Raw genomic sequence first — 18,943 nt, 5'->3', positions numbered from 1 at the left:
TGGACTCTTTACCACTCTGGAGTTGCCCATGGGGAGAGGCAGCGGGCTGGTGTGGGTTTGTTTATAGCCCCCCAGCTCAGCCGCCATGTGTTGGAGTTCACCCCGGTGAACGAGAGGGTCGCTTCCCTGCGCCTTCGGGTCGGGGATAGGTCTCTCACTGTCGTTTGCACCTACGGGCCAAACGGCAGTGTAGAGTACCCGGCCTTCTTGGGGTCCCTGGGAGGGGTGCTGGAAAGTGCTCCGACTGGGGACTCCATCGTTCTACTGGGGGACTTCAACGCCCATATGGGCAGCGACAGTGACACCTGGAGGGGTTCTGTTATTGGTGTTCTGTTATTGGACTTCTGTGCTAGTTACAGCTTGTCCATAACGAACACCATGTTCAAGCATAAGGGCGTCCATCAGTGCACGTGGCACCAGGACGCCCTAGGCCGGAAGTTGATGATCGACTTTGTGGTCATTTCATCTGGCCTCCGGCCGTATGTCTTGGACACTCAGGTGAATAGAGGGGCGGAGCTGTCAACCGATCACCACCTGGTGGTGAGTTGGATCCGATGGCCGGGGAGGAGGCTGGACAGACTCGGCAGGCCCAAACGTACTGTGAGGGTCTGTTGGGAACGTTTGGCGGAGTCCCCTGTCAGAGAGATCTTCAACTTCCACCTCCGGCGGAGCTTCGACCGAATCCCGAGGGAGTCTGGACATATTGAGTCTGAGTGGACCATGTTCTCCACCTCCATTGTCGACGCGGCCACTCGGAGCTGTGGCCGTAAGGTCTCCAGTGCCTGTCGAGGCGGCAATCCTCGAACCCGGTGGTGGGCACCGGAAGTACGGGATGCTGTCAAGCTGAAGAAGGAGTCCTATCGAGCCTGGCTGGCTTGTGGGACTCCTGAGGCAGCTGACGGGTAGCGGCAGGCCAAGCAGACTGCAGCCCGGGTGGTTGTGGAGGCAAAAAATCTGGCTCGGGAAGAGTTCGGTGAGACCATGGAGAAGGACTATCGGTTGGCCTCGAAGAGATTCTGGCAAACCGTCCGGCGCCTCAGGAGGGGGAAGTAGTGCCCTACCAACACTGTTAACAGTGGAGATGGGCAGCTGTTGATCTCAACTGGGGATGTCGTGGGATGGTGGAAGGAATACTTCGAGGATCTCCTCAATCCCACCGACACGTCTTCTATTGAGGAAGCAGAGGCTGGGGGCTTGGAGGTGGACTCGTCCATCACCCAAGCTGAAGTCACAACATTGTCACAACAATGCAAAAATAAAATAAAAATAATAATAATTCTCCTAAAGATGAGGGTTTTTTTTTTCCATTCTTTCATTTTTTCTTAATGGAGAAGGTAATGTCTAATTTTTATTTTCATTTTGCAGTGACCTTTCTTTATGAAATTGAACTTTTCACCTCACAAAGCACCTCATTTTCTATAGAACAGAGACATGCAAGCCCTCTGTTCAGGCTTTTTTTTTTTTTTTTAGCTAGTATGCTGTTTCTAAAAGGACTAGTCTAATATACTAGTACTTAATTTCTCTTCTGCATACCTCAGTATTCATAACAGAGAATTCACAAAAGAGCTCTTCAAATGACAGGTCTTATTAGCATCTGTTAAAATTATGGTATTATGGCATTATGGGCTGCTATTACATGGGAAATGTGTGATTTGCAAGGCTTAACTTATGCTGAACCATGATTTTCAAGATAAGACCTTTGTACTGAAAAACAAATTCAAGAGTGGTTAGTCATAAACACATGGGGCTCCACAATCATTAAACATTTTATGACGGTTGAAATTTGACAAGTCAAGTTTCAGGGGTCAGCTAGAGTAGTACAGAAACTAGAGCAGAAGTGAGAATGTGTCTTCAATTGTCTCTTGAAGGTTGTGATGGTCTCAGGAAATCAGGTAGAGGCTGAAAGCTTGTTCTACCACAGAGGAACTGAGAGAGTGAAGGTTCTGGAAAGCGATTTTGTACCTTTGTATCCATTGAGACTTTTTCGATTAGTTCAATTGTAGGGATACGATATTATTGCGATACTCCAAGACATAAGGTAAAAGGTTTTTTTTTAAAATTAACTGTTGATTAAAATGCTAAATTTGGTTATACATTGGGGGTGGAAATGAATATGGCTTGGACTTGGTGCTGATAACCCAATGCACAGGACAATAGTGACACCAGAATAAAAATATTCATGATTCTGAAGCTGAAAAAACAGAATTATTTTAGACAAATATGCTTGCACTCTGTCACTGACAAGATATCAAAAATAATACTTTTTACTGATAACATACGACATTTGGCATCATCAAGACCCTCACATGATCCTCCATTGCATTATTATACATTATATTCAACATTATATATAGTAGTTTAATGTAGTACTGACACTAAAACTCTGTAAACTTGAATTTTTTCTTACATAGTAATTTTCATTTTGGGTGAACTATACACAATACTTATTGTCACTATCCTATCCATGATACATATTGTTGCATTTTTGTATTGCGATATATTGTGACACGATATATTGTTATGTAACCAACCCAACCCCTCTGTATTTGTATCTACTGTAGTTATGAGTGCAGTAACCCCATTTATGGGCAAACCTTGAACCCCTGCAACCTCCAGAAGACGCCTGGCGGTTCATCTGGAGGAGAGGGAGCTCTGATTGGAGGAGGCGGATCTATCCTGGGCATTGGCACTGATATTGGAGGGAGCGTTCGTATCCCATCAGCCTTCTGTGGGATTTGTGGATTTAAGCCCACATCGAAGAGGCTAAGGTTCGTATGTGTCTTTGGTCACATTTGTGTGAGGAGACTGTATATGGTGAGGAAAAGTTTCATTTTCAAAAGCAAAGGGTTCACAGCAGTTCTTGCTACAGTAAATGACAACAAAGCTTTTAAAGATTCTGTCAGACAAATAAGTGTTTTATAAAATGCCTTGTGCCGCCTCAAGGTAAATTAATGGATGTTGAGATTTTGCTGTTTAAACAGTAACAGGGTTAACGTTTCATGATGTTGAGCCATTACTAGCCTTGTGCTCAAGGTCACAACACTACAAGGTGTTAATATAAATATAATTTAATGCCCATATTGCCATATTGTTTACTATAGAAAGTCAAGGCAACAGAGTTGATCATTTAAGAGACAAATCTAACAACATTTGAAAAAACATGTTAACACATTTACAGCGTACAGGTGTCACTTCATAGTGATGATGATGTCGTCATAATTTTTTGTGTGTAAATTCTGATTAAGATTAAGAACACATAATCTCATAATCAAGAATATGATCAGGGGCGGAAATATCAGCTAGTCAGGGGGAGCTAGAGCCGTCAGAGCCTGCTGAACTGCTACTCTTCGCGCCAAATGTATAATGTTAATTTGAAGCATTTCACAGCATCTACCTCTAATGCTTTTTTTAACGCGTAACTTTTCAGCTCCACCTTTTCTTTTCTTCCCCTTTTCATCCATGGACAATTATAATAATTATATAAATTATTATAAAATAATTATCTGCTCAAAGAAGTCAAAACGACACAGATAGAAGGCTGTTTTAATGTCACGTCATCTTACCTGAGTGTTCCTTGTTCCTATTCCTCGAATATTTCAATATCAACATGAGCGGAGTGGAATAAATAGAGTGTTTAGCAGGATTGATATTCAAAACGGTAAGCACGCACTGCTTTGTTTACGGTTTGTGTATCTGCAGCCGTTGGTTTCTCTTTTTGAATGATGAATATAGATGAATATATCTGCAGAAATAGACCGTTGTCTCATTTACATGCAGGCGCAGAACGCGCATTCTAGCTGACAGTCGGCTGAAGTTCTCTCGGTGTGTTCAAGTGCAGCTTTTTTCCCGCGACACAGGCGACAACACAGTCGGCTTTCATCAGCGCTAGTTCATCGGCGTCGGCTTGGTGTGTTCCAGGACGTGAAAGTGGGCGTTACGCGTTTCAAGATACGCAATGGAGTAGACCAAACTAATTAACAGGGAGGGAGGGCAATACACTCACAAAACACTTGTTGGCTGCGCCCGCGCGATCGACTCACTCATCCATTTGCGTAGAAAAGAAATGTAATGATTTCCGTCATTTTTTAAAATATTGTGTACCAGGTGGGCCGGCCCACATTGGCCAGCGGCCCACCGGGAAAAGTCCCGGTGCTCCAGATGGCCAGTCCGCCCCTGAGATTATGGTCATTAAGGGATAGTTATAATGGCAACAGGGTGGATGCATAACATAGGAAAACAACTTCAAGTATTTGAATAATGCATTATATCTATTATCTTTAAAAAATACAAAAAGAAAGAAAAAATACTAGAATTTGCTTGTATATGTTTTTTCATAATTAAAATTAGCATATTTACTAATATAAAAAGGGGAATTTGGTAAAACAGGGCTAAATGCCTATAATAACATATCTGTAAATACAAATGTTTATATGTTAAAGAGGGACACAAAAGTCACAGTAAATGTGCTCAATTTCTGTAAATAAAATTAGCGTATTTACTAATATAAAAAGGGGAATTTGGTAAAACAGGGCTAAATGCCTATAATAACATATCTGTAAATACAAATGTTTATATGTTAAAGAGGGACACAAAAGTCACAGTAAATGTGCTCAATTTCTGTAAATATTGTCATGATGAACGAACATTTCTTTATTCATAATATAATTTCTTATTACTTTCTTTTGATTTTAGATTGACATTTTTTGTGAGATTCACCTGTAGCTCTTTTGTTGAGATGTTGTGCATATAATCTACTTGTTTTTTCATGTTCTTTGATTTGCTTTATTTTTTATATCATCCTTGTTTAGCGGTCAAGGAATCAGTTCTTGTGTCAAAGGCCAGAAGTCAGGTAAGGTCAGGTTTATCAAACTGCTGGTCTAGTTTTGAACTGTAAATAAATATAAGACATAATCTATGTGCTGGATTACAGTGTTGTCCTCTATTGGCCCTTTGGCAAGAGACGTCGAGAGCGTGGCTCTGTGTATGCGGGCACTGCTTTGCCAAGATATGTTCACATTGGATCCCAATGTTCCTCCTATACCATTCAACCAAAAGGTCCTGTATAAATATAGCACATCAAATGCTTGTTTATGGGTCAATTATAGGTGAAATGCAGAATCTATGATACTTTCCTCTTATGAAACAGGTGTATGAGAGCTCAGAGCCCCTGAGGATTGGTTATTATGAGAACGATGGTTTCCAGCAGCCGTCTCCAAGCATGGCCAGGGCCTTCAGGGAGACTAAAGCCCTGCTGGAGAGAGCGGGTCACACGGTACCCAACTACACTACATTAATAGTTGTTATATTAGCCATCGGCAGTTTGTTGGCAAGCAAAGGATATGCCCTTTTCAAATCATTAACACACAACAAATAGTTTGTAAGTTTATAGTTTGTAGTTTGTAAAATACAGATCACCCATTTTTTACTGGATGTAACATCACAGTCTGAATGGCTTTTAAGATCTAAAATAAATAATAATTAAAGCTGCAAGCAGCATTTATCGGGGTTCAAGCAGTCAAGGCCTTTAAGGCCTTTAACCACACAAGCATCAAAATAAATTAAGTTTTATTTAGCAAGCATTTAACAACTGCCATCATAGATGAGAAAGTCAATTTACAGCCTATACAGGCAGTTTACCATAGGAAATATATGGTTTTAAAGCGTTTTTACAGTTATAGCACCTTTTGCCTGAGTCTTCTTATAGTCTTGCCTGATCTCCACCACTTTTATTAGTAGTACTCAAAGTGTGCCCATATATATGTGTCAGATTTGTTGTAAATATGTAATTTTGATAAGGAGTTTAGACAATTATATTCAGTGGCGTAACGAGCCAACATTGGGCCCTTAAGTAGGATTATCAAGGCAGGCCCCTTGATGACGCAATTGATGACATTGATGACGCAATGTCCGCGAGTAGGCTACCATAAATAGGGCAGGATATGATCATACACAGCATATAAGAGATGAGATGACTAACAAAATCAGGAGGAGCCTACGATCACCAAAAACAAAACAAAAAAACAACAAAAAAACAATGGGGACAGCGCACTATAAAACATTGTTAGGCCTAGGTCCAAATACATAAAAAAGATGCTCTCTTACATTATAGCAGGATTTTCTGGGCTTTCCTATGTGCAACTGTAAAGTTGTCGATTAGATCAGGATTGTGCGCACAGGCATTCTCAATTGACCCTTCGCAGGGAGTTTGATTGACAGGCGATCTGACTAATCATAATCCGCCATTTTGTCCAACAAAGCAGTCAGGAGAGTTAGTAGATTAACATAGGATTTAAATTTGAAAAACAGAGTGTACTGACGTCTTAGCACTTTAAAACAACATTCCTTTTATGTTCATTCATGTTTATTTTAATGCTATAAATTAACTAGAAGGAAGAGATGATCGGTTCACAAGCAGCTTTAACTGAGCCTCGAGTCTACAGCGATCTGTCAGACACATTAAAGAGTCACAAAACGGTATTTATTGTTTAAATGTCTCTAAAAAATGACTACATTTGAAAGGTGAGACTTTGTTTCATATCAAAAGTACTTGTCTGTCAGCGCGCAGTCTTTTCTCTGATCCGCAATGTATTTTTCACTGCGTGAGAACTTGGTGTGGTGTGAGAGTGGCGTCGCTTGTCAGACATAGCAACAGTAACTAAAGTGGGCGGGTCTTTGCGAACGGTCATTGACAGTATGGACGGGGATTCGCCAGTCCCAATTCAAAATAAATTTCATCACAATCCATCATTGTTCGTTTCAAACATGTGAGAGCATCAAAATGATCCATGGGTGAAATTGATTGGATTTAATTTATTTTTTTGTCAGTTCCTATCATAATTTTAACATTTTGGCGTTATTGTTTAGCTATTTACCTATGTTTTCAAATTTCCTTTGTTTTTTTTTTGTTGTCTCGATCAGACTAACGGCTTTGAAGATAACCACAATTTTTTTAAGCTCTAAATGACACTTAATGTCAATGTCAATGTCAAATTTATTTATATAGCACCATTTATCCCAACCGAGGTTGTCCAATGTGCTGCACATATTGTAATAGACAATTGCACAAAACAAATAAGCAATAAAAACATCATAATAAAACAAACATTTCAATACCACTTCCTCACTAAATATATGCTAATTCAAAAAGATGCGTTTTTAGCATAGTTTTAAAAACAGATAAGGATGATACAGAGCGAATACACAGAGGTAAAGCATTCCATAATCTGGGGGCAGCTACTGAAAAAGCCCGGTCGCCTCTGCACCTCAGCTTTGACTTTGGGATACATAGCAGTTTCTGGTTAGATGACAGGAAAGAACAGGACGATACTCAGTAAGTAATTCCGAAAGATACGGAGGGGCCAGACCATTTAATGATTTAAACACCAAAAGAATAATTTTGAAATTTACTCGATAACGCACGGGCAACCAGTGCAAAGAACGTAAAACTGGTGTAATGTGCTCCCGTTTTTTAGTCCTGGTTAAGAGTCTAGCAGTATTTGTAACCGGGATAAAGCTGACTGGCTAATCCCAAAATATAGTGAGTTACAGTAATCCAGTCTCGTCGTAATGAAAGCATGGATCAATTGTTCAAAATTTTTACTCGTCAAAATGGGTTTAACTTTAGCTAGTAGTCTAAGCTGAAAGAAACATGATCTGACCACAGTATTGATGTGTTTGTCAAATTTCAGCTTATCATCAAAAATAACCCCTAAATTTTTAACCCAAGGTTTTACAGAGGAAGATAACTCACCAAAATTTATTTTTGGTGTACTAACAGAGTCTGAAGGACCGAATACTATTATCTCAGTTTTACTCTCATTAAAATTAAGAAAATTTAAAGACAGCCAGGCTTTCACATCAGCCAAACAAGTCATGAGTGCTTCTAAGCCATTGGAACTCTTTTTTAAGGGCAAATATATTTGAGTGTCATCTGCATAGCAGTGAAATGACAGACCATGCTTCCTAAAAATAGAACCCAATGGCAGCATATACAAAGAAAAAAGAATCGGAGCTAAGATGGAACCCTGAGGTACACCACATGCTAAAGGAGCTGACTCAGATGAGTATTCACCCATATTAACATTAAAACGTCTATTTAAAAGATATGAATTGAACCATTCAAGAGCGAGACCTTACAAAAACCATAAGGCGAAACCTGGCATGTTTGGTATTGTTGGACTCGGCAAGGATTCTTAGGAGGTCACTCCTGTGAAAAAAACACGGGCTTGAAACTTCTAAGGCTCCTTCAAGGCATTGTGCCAATGACGTATACTGAGTTTTTTTAGATACACCAATGTTCTCATAGACTATCATGGCACCCTGGACAAAGACACTGCGTGCCAATTTTCAGTAGACTAACGGTTGGGTGCGCTTATAGCTATTTTCATGATTTTTTTCACTGTTATAGCGCCACCAAGTGGCCAATTGTCACGATTTTTTTCATGTCAACTCAGATTGAGCTTATGAACATGTGTCCCAAGTTTAGCGAAAATATCTCTTTCCGTTCACAAGTTATAACCATTTTATAGCTCCACCAAGTGGCCAATTGTCATGATTTTTTTTCACGTGACCTCAGAATGAGCTCATGAACATGTGTCCCAAGTTTTGCGAAAATATCTCTTTCAGTTCACAAGTTATAACCGTTTTATAGTGCCACCTAGTGGCCAATTGTTGCGATTTTTTTTTCAAGTGATCTCAGATTGATCTCAGGAAGATGTATACCAAGTTTAGCAAAAAAATCTCTTTTTTAGTAAAAGTGGCCCTGGTGCCATCAAAGATTTTGGTTCCCCTTATCGACCGTTAATTGAAATTTTGAATTTTTTGGATGATTATTGATTGTCAGACTCCAGAGAATATTCTTGCTGTGGTTTGGTTCCGATCGGGCCAAAAACCTAGAAGAAGTTCGCAAAAATAGGTTTTTCAAAAAAATGCAATTTAAACTTACCAATGTTCCATGCATACATCACTATATTGATATAATTATATTTTTAATTATATTTAGTTGTTTTCTTGTTCTTTTCTTTTCTTTTCTCTTTTTTTGGGTGTTCTGTATGTCCCTCTCTCTTCTGTATGTGTATATATGTCCCTCTCTCTTCTGTATGTGTATATATGTCATTGATCTTTTACCTTGTATAAGCTACAATGTTTTAACTTGCAATAAAAAAAAAAAAAAAAAAAAAAAACAGACAAACGGCTAGTAGTGACAGCAGCGGCAATCCACCTGTCACTCAAGTGGCCACACCCTTAATTATGCAGAACTTACAGATTTACACAGCCCACAGGGCATATTAACATGGGGGGGTATATGGGACTGATTCTCTTTCTCTCTAGCGGCCAGTCGATGAATTTTAACAGTTTAAGTCACTTCCGTGCTGGATTCAAGAGAGAGACCAGAAAGGTTGCTGCTTGATTTAAACACTATACATTATACAGAACGTGTGATAAGTTGAGATCTGCAGACTTGAACTTGACAGGTCTGATGTTCTGGTCTGGTGTGTTGTTCACATTTCAGCTGGTTCCTTTCCCACCTCTACGGGTCGACGAAGTCTTCTTTGAGTTCATTTTTAAAGGACTCATGGCTGATGGAGGCAGAACGCTCTACAGTCATCTGTACGTCTGGTATCAGCACATTCACACGTCATGATTGATATCCATTAGAACTATTCCAGTGTTTCTGGCCTCATTAAAGACGCTAGGGTCACCTCTGATTCATAGTAATCACACATTATGTTTGTATTCATATGTGTGTGATTTCAGGAAGCCAGGCCCCATTGACCCGTGTCTCCGGGATCAGGCCGCCCTGTTGCGGATCCCAGGCTTCATAAAGAAGTTACTCTCTGTTGTTCTGAAGCCTGTTGTGAGTTCTGTAAATCTCGTTTGCATCTACTGTAATTAAGCAATCTGTTTTATTCAAGCTAATATGTTTTATAACTCTATATGTATAATAACTCTTATGTTTGGATTACTTTCTCCAGTATCTGCGGTTGTCTGCAAGCCTGAAAGCAAGTGCTGGAGTTGGGTAAGCTACAGACATTTTTTGTTTATATTAATTTGCATAATGAATATAATTATGCTGATAAATCTTGTGTTCTTGAGTGTAATTTAAGTTACGATTAGACAGTAAAGACCTCTACATTATTACAAACTGTGATTTTTTTTAAAAACTTTCTATGCATTAAAGAATCCTGACAAAAATCTATCATGTTTTCTACAATAATCTGAATTGTACAATAATTCTACAATAATCATAAATGTTTCTTGAGCAGCAAATCATCATATTAGAATGATTTCTGAAGGATCATGTGACACTGAAGACTGGAGTAATGATGCTGAAAATTCAGCTTTGATCACAGGAATAAATTACATTTTAACAAATATTCATTCTCAAATACACAATAGAACTGAGCAGAATTGAAATGATATAATTCCTTTAATATCTTTTTTTTTCTCTTGCAAGGTCTATAGCAGAATTATGGAGACATCATGTACATACTGAGGTAGAATTCTATTATTTTGATTTTATTATTAATATTATGTGGTCTTTCATCAACACCACAGAGATTGTAGAGATGATTATCACAGTGTAATAGAGGCCTATGGTTCTCTCTGGTCATTGCTGTAGCACATTGAATCACGTGAAGCCTCACATTATGCACATTGTTTCTTCATTTTCATTCCTGGAACCATTTATAATCCCTGCTAGGAAACATTTAAATACCATCCTGACAAAAAAAATAAAATAAAATAAGATTATTATGTGTCACAATTATGTGATTATTATGTGTCCTCATTTCAGTGTATTATTGTGACCGGTGTTGGGGAAAGTTACTTTTAAAAGTAATACAAATGTGTTACTCTCCCTATAAAAGTAACTAATTGCATTAATTAGTTACTTTTTATAGACAGTAATGTGTTATGTTCAGGGTTTGAAATGAACTTTTTAACCCACCGGCCAATTTGGCTACAAATGTTTAAGTTACCGGCCATTCAGAACTTCTACTAGCCAAAAAGAGGAAGAAATTAACCAGATTAACTACGTCACAGTTTTTATATATTTTCATACACTCATTTCTTATTAAAACAAAATCCTGTCATCCAGCAATCTCCTCCTTTCCTCATTTATTCTCATCCTTTTTTTATTCTTTTTTTTTACCAAACATGTGTTTTAGGTGGAGAAACATGTAGGATAATGTAAAGAACATGTAGGATGTTGGAAAATAGCAATGTCTTTTCTGTTAACCAAATGTTTTTTTTTTAAATCTTCGCTATTGCTTTAATGCAAGTGAACAAGCGCGCCATGTCTGTGTTCAAGTAAGCCAGAAATGCACAGATTCTGCGCAATACGCTGTATTTATTAGATCACGATGACTCACGAGTTGAGTATTTGCGATTAGGATTTGGCTTACACGAACTTCCCCAGCAAAGTGCAAATTGGCTAGTGATTTGACAGCGTTACCCGCATTTGGCGGGTTGGCGGGTGTTAATTTCAAACCCTGGTTACGTTACTTTTTCTCACCTGGGCTGGGTATATATATATTCTTGGCAAATGTAAAAGACCTTTCACACCAAAAGTGAATAAGCCTCAGGCTGAAGGAAATATTCACGTCTGTACAGCAGCTCAAACAAACCTTTCAGCCGTGCTGCGATTCTGGACCCGGAAGAAGAAGAAAGTTCAACTCTTACTTCAGCATTAAAAACAAAAAAGAAACGCATATGATGTTTATGACGGAATACCACAACATTTAAAGGTGTTTAGCAGTGATATTTCTATTTACAGCGAATTAAGCTAAGTGCCTGCACAGTGCACAGAATATGATGCCATTAAAATAAAACAATATAATATGTAACAATTACGTTTACAGTGGCTTCATAAATTAATTAAAACATAAAAAAGCAAAACACCTGATGCACATTTTTTGTTCTTCATTTTCTAGAAGTAGAGTTTAAGAACCTTGCTGTATTTTTGTGTAATTAATTAAGAGAAAAACACCGCCATCTTACTCCGATGAAAGTGACTTGAACGCACATACCATAGTAAATACGACTTCCCACCTCATAAATACGAACTTCACAGGAAGACTTGAACGCACCATAATCCCGATTTCTCTTAACACAGGGCAGGAGAGCTGTCAGTCAATACATGGGAAAACAAAGAAACCTGTTACTTATTTGAAAAAGTAACTCAGATATTTTGTTGTAAAATTAAAAGTAATTTGTTACTTGAAAAAAGTAATCCGATTACAAAACTCGCGTTACTTGTAATTCGTTACCCCCAACATTGATTGACAGTGCCTCCCAGCAGTTGAGCAAATTAATCTTCCTGGCACATACTGTGTATAAAAGTGATTCTTATTTTGACATGATTGTATGTATTTTGAGAATGTGTGAAAGGTTTTTCGTTTTTCTCATCTGTAGGAATACACTGATGAGGTGATAGCAGAGTGGAGGAGACTGAATGTGGACGTTTTGTTGTGCCCTATGTTTGGACCAGCCTTCAATTTACATTACAGCGGCCGTATCACTAGTACTTACCTCACATTTACATTACTATTACATTATCTTTGTGTCTGTAAACCTGGGGTCGGCAACCTTTTTGTCATGAAGTGCAATTTTTTAATTTGTCTTGTCACTGTGCCACATCCCACGTCTCATTGCTTTTAGCTTTCAATTCCCTTATTATTACTAGTTAATTTAATTGTGACTAGCAAAAATGTGTTTCCCGTTTCATGATTTACTTAAAGTCAGCCTGAAACAAGTTTTGATAGACTTTTCTTCCCTATTGTGTCGTATACCCGAGTGAAATGGCTTCTGGAACAAGAACAAATGTGGGCGGGGCTTGATTTTGTCCGTGAGGAATTGATTGGATGGTTGTGGTTTGCTATTGGTGGATCTCATGTGAGTGACAGGTTGCCCCGCCCTCATCATCAGAGAAGAGAAGAGATCCTGCTAGTGGAAGGGAAAGTTATTTTGGTTAAAGTCCCCCTGTAGTCAATAATTTTATCCCTTAAAAGTCATCTTTGATCACCAAAATGACACATTTAAAGTTTTTTTTCCTTGAAAGAAATTCTTCATGCCTTACTCTGCGTTCACACCACCGCCGGCGAGAGCGTCAAAGTGGCCGGAAGTCAATAGGCTTGTTCGACTTCATGCAGCTCTGCGCAGACCGATCGGCGGCTGACTTGAAGCAGTGCATGCCGGTTAAAAATTTTGTCCGACTTGATACAGCGCCGACGCCACGTGACTGTGACATATGCCATCAAAGTACCGCGAGAGCGATTCGAGAGTAGCCGGAGAACTCAGCCAGCGCAGCTTCTCAAGAGCGGCTGCACTGGGCTGCAGGAGGGCTGATGACGACACAGCTGTTCCACGATTGGCCGGATTCACCGCATGACAACGATCACGTGTGTTTCGTGTTTATTCGAACACCTTTAGTTCCTCTAAAGCTCTCAAATCAGTTTATTATAACAGTGAACACTCTTTTCATGTCGTTGCAATGTTATATTGTGTCATGTTTATCCAATTAAAACTGATTAAAAAACGTAGACTCCACTGCATTGATAGTATCTTATGTTGAACTTTATTCTTGTTCAAACAGACTCCGTATGAAGCAATACATAAAGTATTGAATGAAAATGTCTCTGAAACATCTGTGTATTATTTGGCAAATATTGCATTGATTTATTTCACTTAAGCTGTGGTAAAGTATGCGAACACCACGTGAGTGGTCACTACGGGAACCAGAAAGTGTCCGACTTCACGTCTCCGTTTGCAGCTCCTCCCCGCCTGCACGCGGCTACTCTCGCCGATCGGTTGCATCCAGCCGCAGCCGATGTCGAACACACCTAATCATTTTCAATGAGAGCCGGCGGCAACCTCCGGCGAGGGCGGCGCGGCGCGTCTTGGATGGTGAGAGCGGCGAGAAGAGTTAAGGCTTGTTCGACTTCATGCAGCTCTGCGCAGACCGATCGGCGGCTGACTTAAAGCAGTGCATGCCGGTTAGAAATTTTGTCCGACTTGATACAGCGCCGACACCACGTGACTGTGACATGTGCCATCAAAGTACCGCGAGAGCGATTCGAGAGTAGCCGGAGAACTCAGCCAGCGCAGCTTCTCAAGAGCGGCTGCACTGGGCTGAACGAGGGCTGATGACGACACAGCTGTTCCACGATTGGCCGGATTCACTGCATGACAACGATCACGTGTGTTTCGTGTTTATTCGAACACCTTTAGTTCCTCTAAAGCTCTCAAATCAGTTTTTATAACAATAAACACTCTTTTCATGTCGTTGCGATGTTATATTTTGTCATGTTTATCAAATTAAAACTGATTAAAAAACGTAGACTCCACTTCATTGATAGTAGCTTATGTTGAACTTTATTCTTGTTCAAACAGACGCTGTATGAAGCAGTACATAAAGTATTGAATGAAAATGTCTCTGAAACATCTGTGCATTATTAGGCAAATATTGCATTTATTTCACTTCAGCTGTGGTAAAGTATGCAAACACCACGTGAGCGGTCACCACGGGAACCAGAAAGTGTCCGACTTCACGTCTCCGTTTGCAGCTCCTCCCCGCCTGCACGCGGCTACTCTCGCCGATCGGGTGCAGCCGATGTCGAACACACCTTTAAAGTCAGGTCAACTTTATGGTAATAAGCTCTGACGCAGTTCGGCGGCAACCAATCAGAATGTAGAAGTCCTCCGCCTGAGAGGATTCCAGAGAATGCAATCCTGTAAACCTTGGTCTACTTCGATTTACGTCAGCATCAGAGCGTCCCCGAATCTGCGAATTCTCCAGCGTCGTTGGCAGGGCGGTGTAAGAAAAAATTATGTGGACGTCGAAGATCTCAAAAATGAAGTTTATTACAGCATAGCAGTGGCAAGGTACACAAAGCACCTTGGGTTCACCGGTGTCAGAATGAACCCAGAACATCCAAATCTCAAACCTTTTATCCTGTTACAGTTTAAAACTCTTAATGTAAATGAAGTTGCTCTTATTGTAACAGCTGTGGTCTGTATGTTAATGAAGTTGAGACACCCCATTGTCTGAGAAGATTCTCTGTGTCCCACACCCATTCCCATTCTACAATTGATTACCATTTGTTCAGGATGTGATCAACCCAAATGGTCAACTCTTAATGTAAATGAAATCAGAACAGCAAAAGGTTTAGGTGATACAATCTATCTGAAGTGATCACATCTTTGATCTTCTGTTAAAACAGAACGGTCAAATGTTTAAGGTGACAAGCTATTTGAAGTCCCTGTAATCAAGATGGTTGTTGGTTGCCCTCTGTGATATTATTTACATATTACTGAGATTGGATGTAATTGTCTCTATATGATAATTAAGCTCTTTTAAGTGAAGGAACATTTTGATATATATATTGGAGTGGAAGTTGTTGGGAACAGACCATAATTTCTTATAGCGGTGTGAACGTACAGTTAAGCTTGAATGTAACTACACCCTTGCCTCAGTAATTATACACTGTTGTATGAATATGCAAATTAGCCCCGCCTCTACTTACTCACAGCAGCTCAGAGATCCACTCGTTGATCTGATTGGTTACAAGGTAGTTTGTGACGTCAGAAACACCAGCGATTTCAAACCGTGTTTTTCAGACTGTCTTTGGTTCACTGCAGTTTTAAGGAGAAAATACTCAGCAATGGTGTTGACTGTGCATATGGCTTGTCTTAAAGCATATTAAAAACACCACATAGACACATAAACAACATTAAAAGCTTGATTTTCACCTAATTATGTGCACAGATATATCATTTATAACAAATACTGCAATATTCCATTAGAAATAAGAATGGTCAATTTTGATTTCATGGTGACTTTAACAAAAATGCTGATGTAGATTGTGATCCAATGTCTGTCTGATATTATGCAGTAGGTGTCTGCGGTTTCAATTTACTTATTAACTCGACAGTCATGATTTCAGCATTACATACGGCCTTCAACCTTCTAGATGCAGTAATTTTTCTCCACTCCTGAAGGTGCTCTCAGCTACACATCCCTGTACAACCTGCTGAACTTCCCAGCCGGGACCGTGACCGTGTCTACAGTGACGGAAGAGGACGAGGCACAGCTCAGTCAGTATAAGGGTTTCTATGGAGACGTGTGGGACAAACTCTTCCCTGAGGTAGGTTTTCACAGTGCAAGACCAGTGAAGTTAAGTTGCATTAAATCCATAGTCTGTTTTTGTCAACCTTAAAGCGTTGATAAATTGTGAGTTGTATGCCAACCACAAGGCGGCAGTATAGTCACGATTACAAAGACAGAATCAGGACTGGGATCAGTACTTTTATAAAACAGACATGTGATATATGTAAAGCTCTACTTAACTCCAGTAACCAATAGTAAAGCCATATATGGGACTATTTTGACTGTGTATATTTTTGGGCCCGTATATAAAGAATTTCTTTTCTTTTCTAATCATTTCATTACAAAAAATAAGCCTTTTTTTTAAAAACTATTATCCCCCAGTATCCCAAATATATTTTTTGGGAGGGGGGGGGGGGGGGGGGGGGGGTTCTCTTTTTTTTTTTTCTTACTAACTCTTACACACTCCATTATTTCAACCTTGTCACAGTATGTTTGGGATTCATTTAATTTGAATAAATAAATGGGATAACTCTGGCAGTTTTACTTCAGTTTTGGTATGCTTTAAAATAAATCACACATTATAACATGGGGAAAAATATTAATAATTAATTTAAAATGTTTGGAGGTTGAATGGTCAATGTAGAAACGACCTTAGTGAACAAATGTAATTGCACCAACCACATTATTTATTGTAAACAATTTTGTATTTTGTGCCATGAAACATTTTGGTGAAATTTGTGTTATGTGATTTAAAAACGATTAAAAAAATAAAATAAATTATATAAATATAAATATAATTATAATTATATATATATATATATATATATATATATATATATACATATATATTGGGCTTGACAAGGCTAATAAGTGTAACCAAAATATTGTTTTTGTTATTATTTATTTAAAGATGTTAAAATCAAACCATTATTCAAGTCAAGTCAAGTCATCTTCATTTATATAGCGCTTTTAACAATGTAGATTGTTTCAAAGCAGCTTTACAGAGATAAACGTATAATTTAAGGTAACAGAGATTGTTTTGGCTTTATAGCAGTTCTTTAATAAAGTTATTTTCCAGCTAAAGTTAGTTTTGATTGATTCGCTTCCGTCGCAACGATCATTTGTTATTAAATTAGGGGCCGCTAAGACGACACCATTTTCTCTACACAGACTTTAAACGCGAACCTGTGATAAACGCTGATGGCGTTCACATGCGCATTAAGAATTGGTTCTATAGTTATGTGCGTTTGAATATATGTGCATAGGTTTGTATTCTCTACAAACCAAGCCTAAACAAAGTAGCCTACTGGTCTTTCCTTATAAATTTTGATACAGAATTTTATTTTATTTTGTCCCTTCGGGGTAGGTACGCGAAACGAATTTTCCCGACATAGCTTTATCTGTAGAGTGGTAAAGGGATCCTCCATAGGGAGAGAGTAGTTGGCACTTCAGCACTGCGTTGTCATCGGGTCCAGGCGAAGGTCCTTCATCAGATCTGGATACGGCCTGGATCCGGCAGGCTCCGGGAAAAACTCGGGATAAACAAAGACACTAAAATTAGCGTAGATGCCATTCTTCTTATGATGCAACGAGTACATCAGGATTTATGGGAAGTGTTCCCGGTTCCGGCTGACCTGATCTATGCAGCCTAACACTGAATTATAGAAGTCTATAATAGGACAAAGAGATGTGTCTTTAATCTAGCTTTGAACTGACAGAGTGTGTCTGCTTCCCGGACAATGTTAGGAAGACTGTTCCAAAGTTTTGGTGCTAAATAGGAAAAGGATCTACCGCCAGCAGTCGATTTTGATATTCTAGGTATTATCAACTGGCCGGAATTTTGAGATCGCAATAGACGTGAAGGACTATAATGCGTTAAGAGCTCGCTCAAGTACTGCGGAGCTAAACCATTTAGTGCTTTGTAAGTAATCAGCAATATTTAAAAATGTATGCGATGTTTAATAGGCAGCCAATGCAGTGTTGACAGAACCGGGCTAATATGGTCATACTTCCTGGTTCTGGTAAGAACTCGAGCTGCTGCGTTTTGAACTAGCTGTAGTTTGTTTATTTAGCGTGCAGGGCAACCACCCAGTAGAGCATTACAATAATCTAGCCTTGAGGTCATGAACGCATGAACTAATTGTTCCGCATTTGTCAATGAGAGCATATGGCATAATTTAGATATATTTTTAAGATGGAAAAATGCGGTTTTACAGATACTAGACACGTGACTTTCAAATGAAAGATTGATATCAAAGAGCGCACCCAGGTTCCTAACCGACGACGAAGACTTAACAGAACAGCCATCAAGTGTTAGACAGTATTCTAGATTATTACGTGTGGGAGTTTTTTGTCCAATAATTAGAATCTCTGTTTTTTCAGAATTTAGAAGTAGGAAATTACTAGTCATCCAATTTTTTATATGAATTTTTTATATATTCCGTTAATTTTGTAAATTGGTAAGTTTCGTTAGGTTTTGAAGAAATATAGAGCTGAGTATCGTCAGCATAACAGTGAAAACTAATTCCATGTTTCCTAATGATATCTCCTAAGGGTAGCATGTACAGAGTGAACAGCAACGGTCCTAGTACTGAGCCTTGTGGTACGCCATACTGAACGATAAGACATCTCTTCATTTACTGCTACAAACTGATAATAAGTATAATTTCAGATAAGTATAAGTATAATTTAAACCATGCTAGTGCAATTCCTCTAATGCCAACATAGTTTTCTAGTCTATTTAAAAGAATGTTGTGGTCAATGGTGTCAAATGCAGCACTAAGATCGAGTAACACTAATAGAGAGATACAACCACGATCGGATGATAAGAGCAAA

The 18,943-nt window shown here is 39.0% G+C and overlaps 2 protein-coding genes across 2 annotated transcripts in view; one reads left to right on the top strand and one right to left on the bottom strand.

The window, feature by feature from the left end:
• The window catches only part of LOC311091852 (cytochrome b-c1 complex subunit 6, mitochondrial-like), a gene marked incomplete at its 3' end in the record, with an annotated part of 50,565 nt that overhangs the window by 16,013 nt on the left and 15,609 nt on the right, over nucleotides 1-18,943 (bottom strand). The window lies entirely within an intron of this gene.
• The window catches only part of LOC311091746 (fatty-acid amide hydrolase 1-like), a 28,721-nt gene that overhangs the window by 7,064 nt on the left and 2,714 nt on the right, over nucleotides 1-18,943 (top strand). Inside the window, exons 5-14 of the mRNA XM_084127818.1 lie at nucleotides 2,562-2,768; nucleotides 4,809-4,849; nucleotides 4,931-5,055; nucleotides 5,147-5,272; nucleotides 9,512-9,609; nucleotides 9,757-9,856; nucleotides 9,975-10,018; nucleotides 10,457-10,496; nucleotides 12,415-12,523; nucleotides 16,000-16,145. Coding sequence (XP_083983944.1) covers nucleotides 2,562-2,768; nucleotides 4,809-4,849; nucleotides 4,931-5,055; nucleotides 5,147-5,272; nucleotides 9,512-9,609; nucleotides 9,757-9,856; nucleotides 9,975-10,018; nucleotides 10,457-10,496; nucleotides 12,415-12,523; nucleotides 16,000-16,145 — 1,036 coding nt within the window. The remainder of the gene's footprint in view (nucleotides 1-2,561; nucleotides 2,769-4,808; nucleotides 4,850-4,930; nucleotides 5,056-5,146; nucleotides 5,273-9,511; nucleotides 9,610-9,756; nucleotides 9,857-9,974; nucleotides 10,019-10,456; nucleotides 10,497-12,414; nucleotides 12,524-15,999; nucleotides 16,146-18,943) is intronic.

This window comes from Abramis brama, assembly GCF_963993115.1.
Source record: "Abramis brama genome assembly, chromosome: 11".
NCBI lineage: Eukaryota > Metazoa > Chordata > Actinopteri > Cypriniformes > Leuciscidae > Abramis > Abramis brama.
The sequence above is the reverse complement of the archived record's forward strand: the minus strand, read 5'-3'. Positions and strand labels throughout refer to the sequence as shown.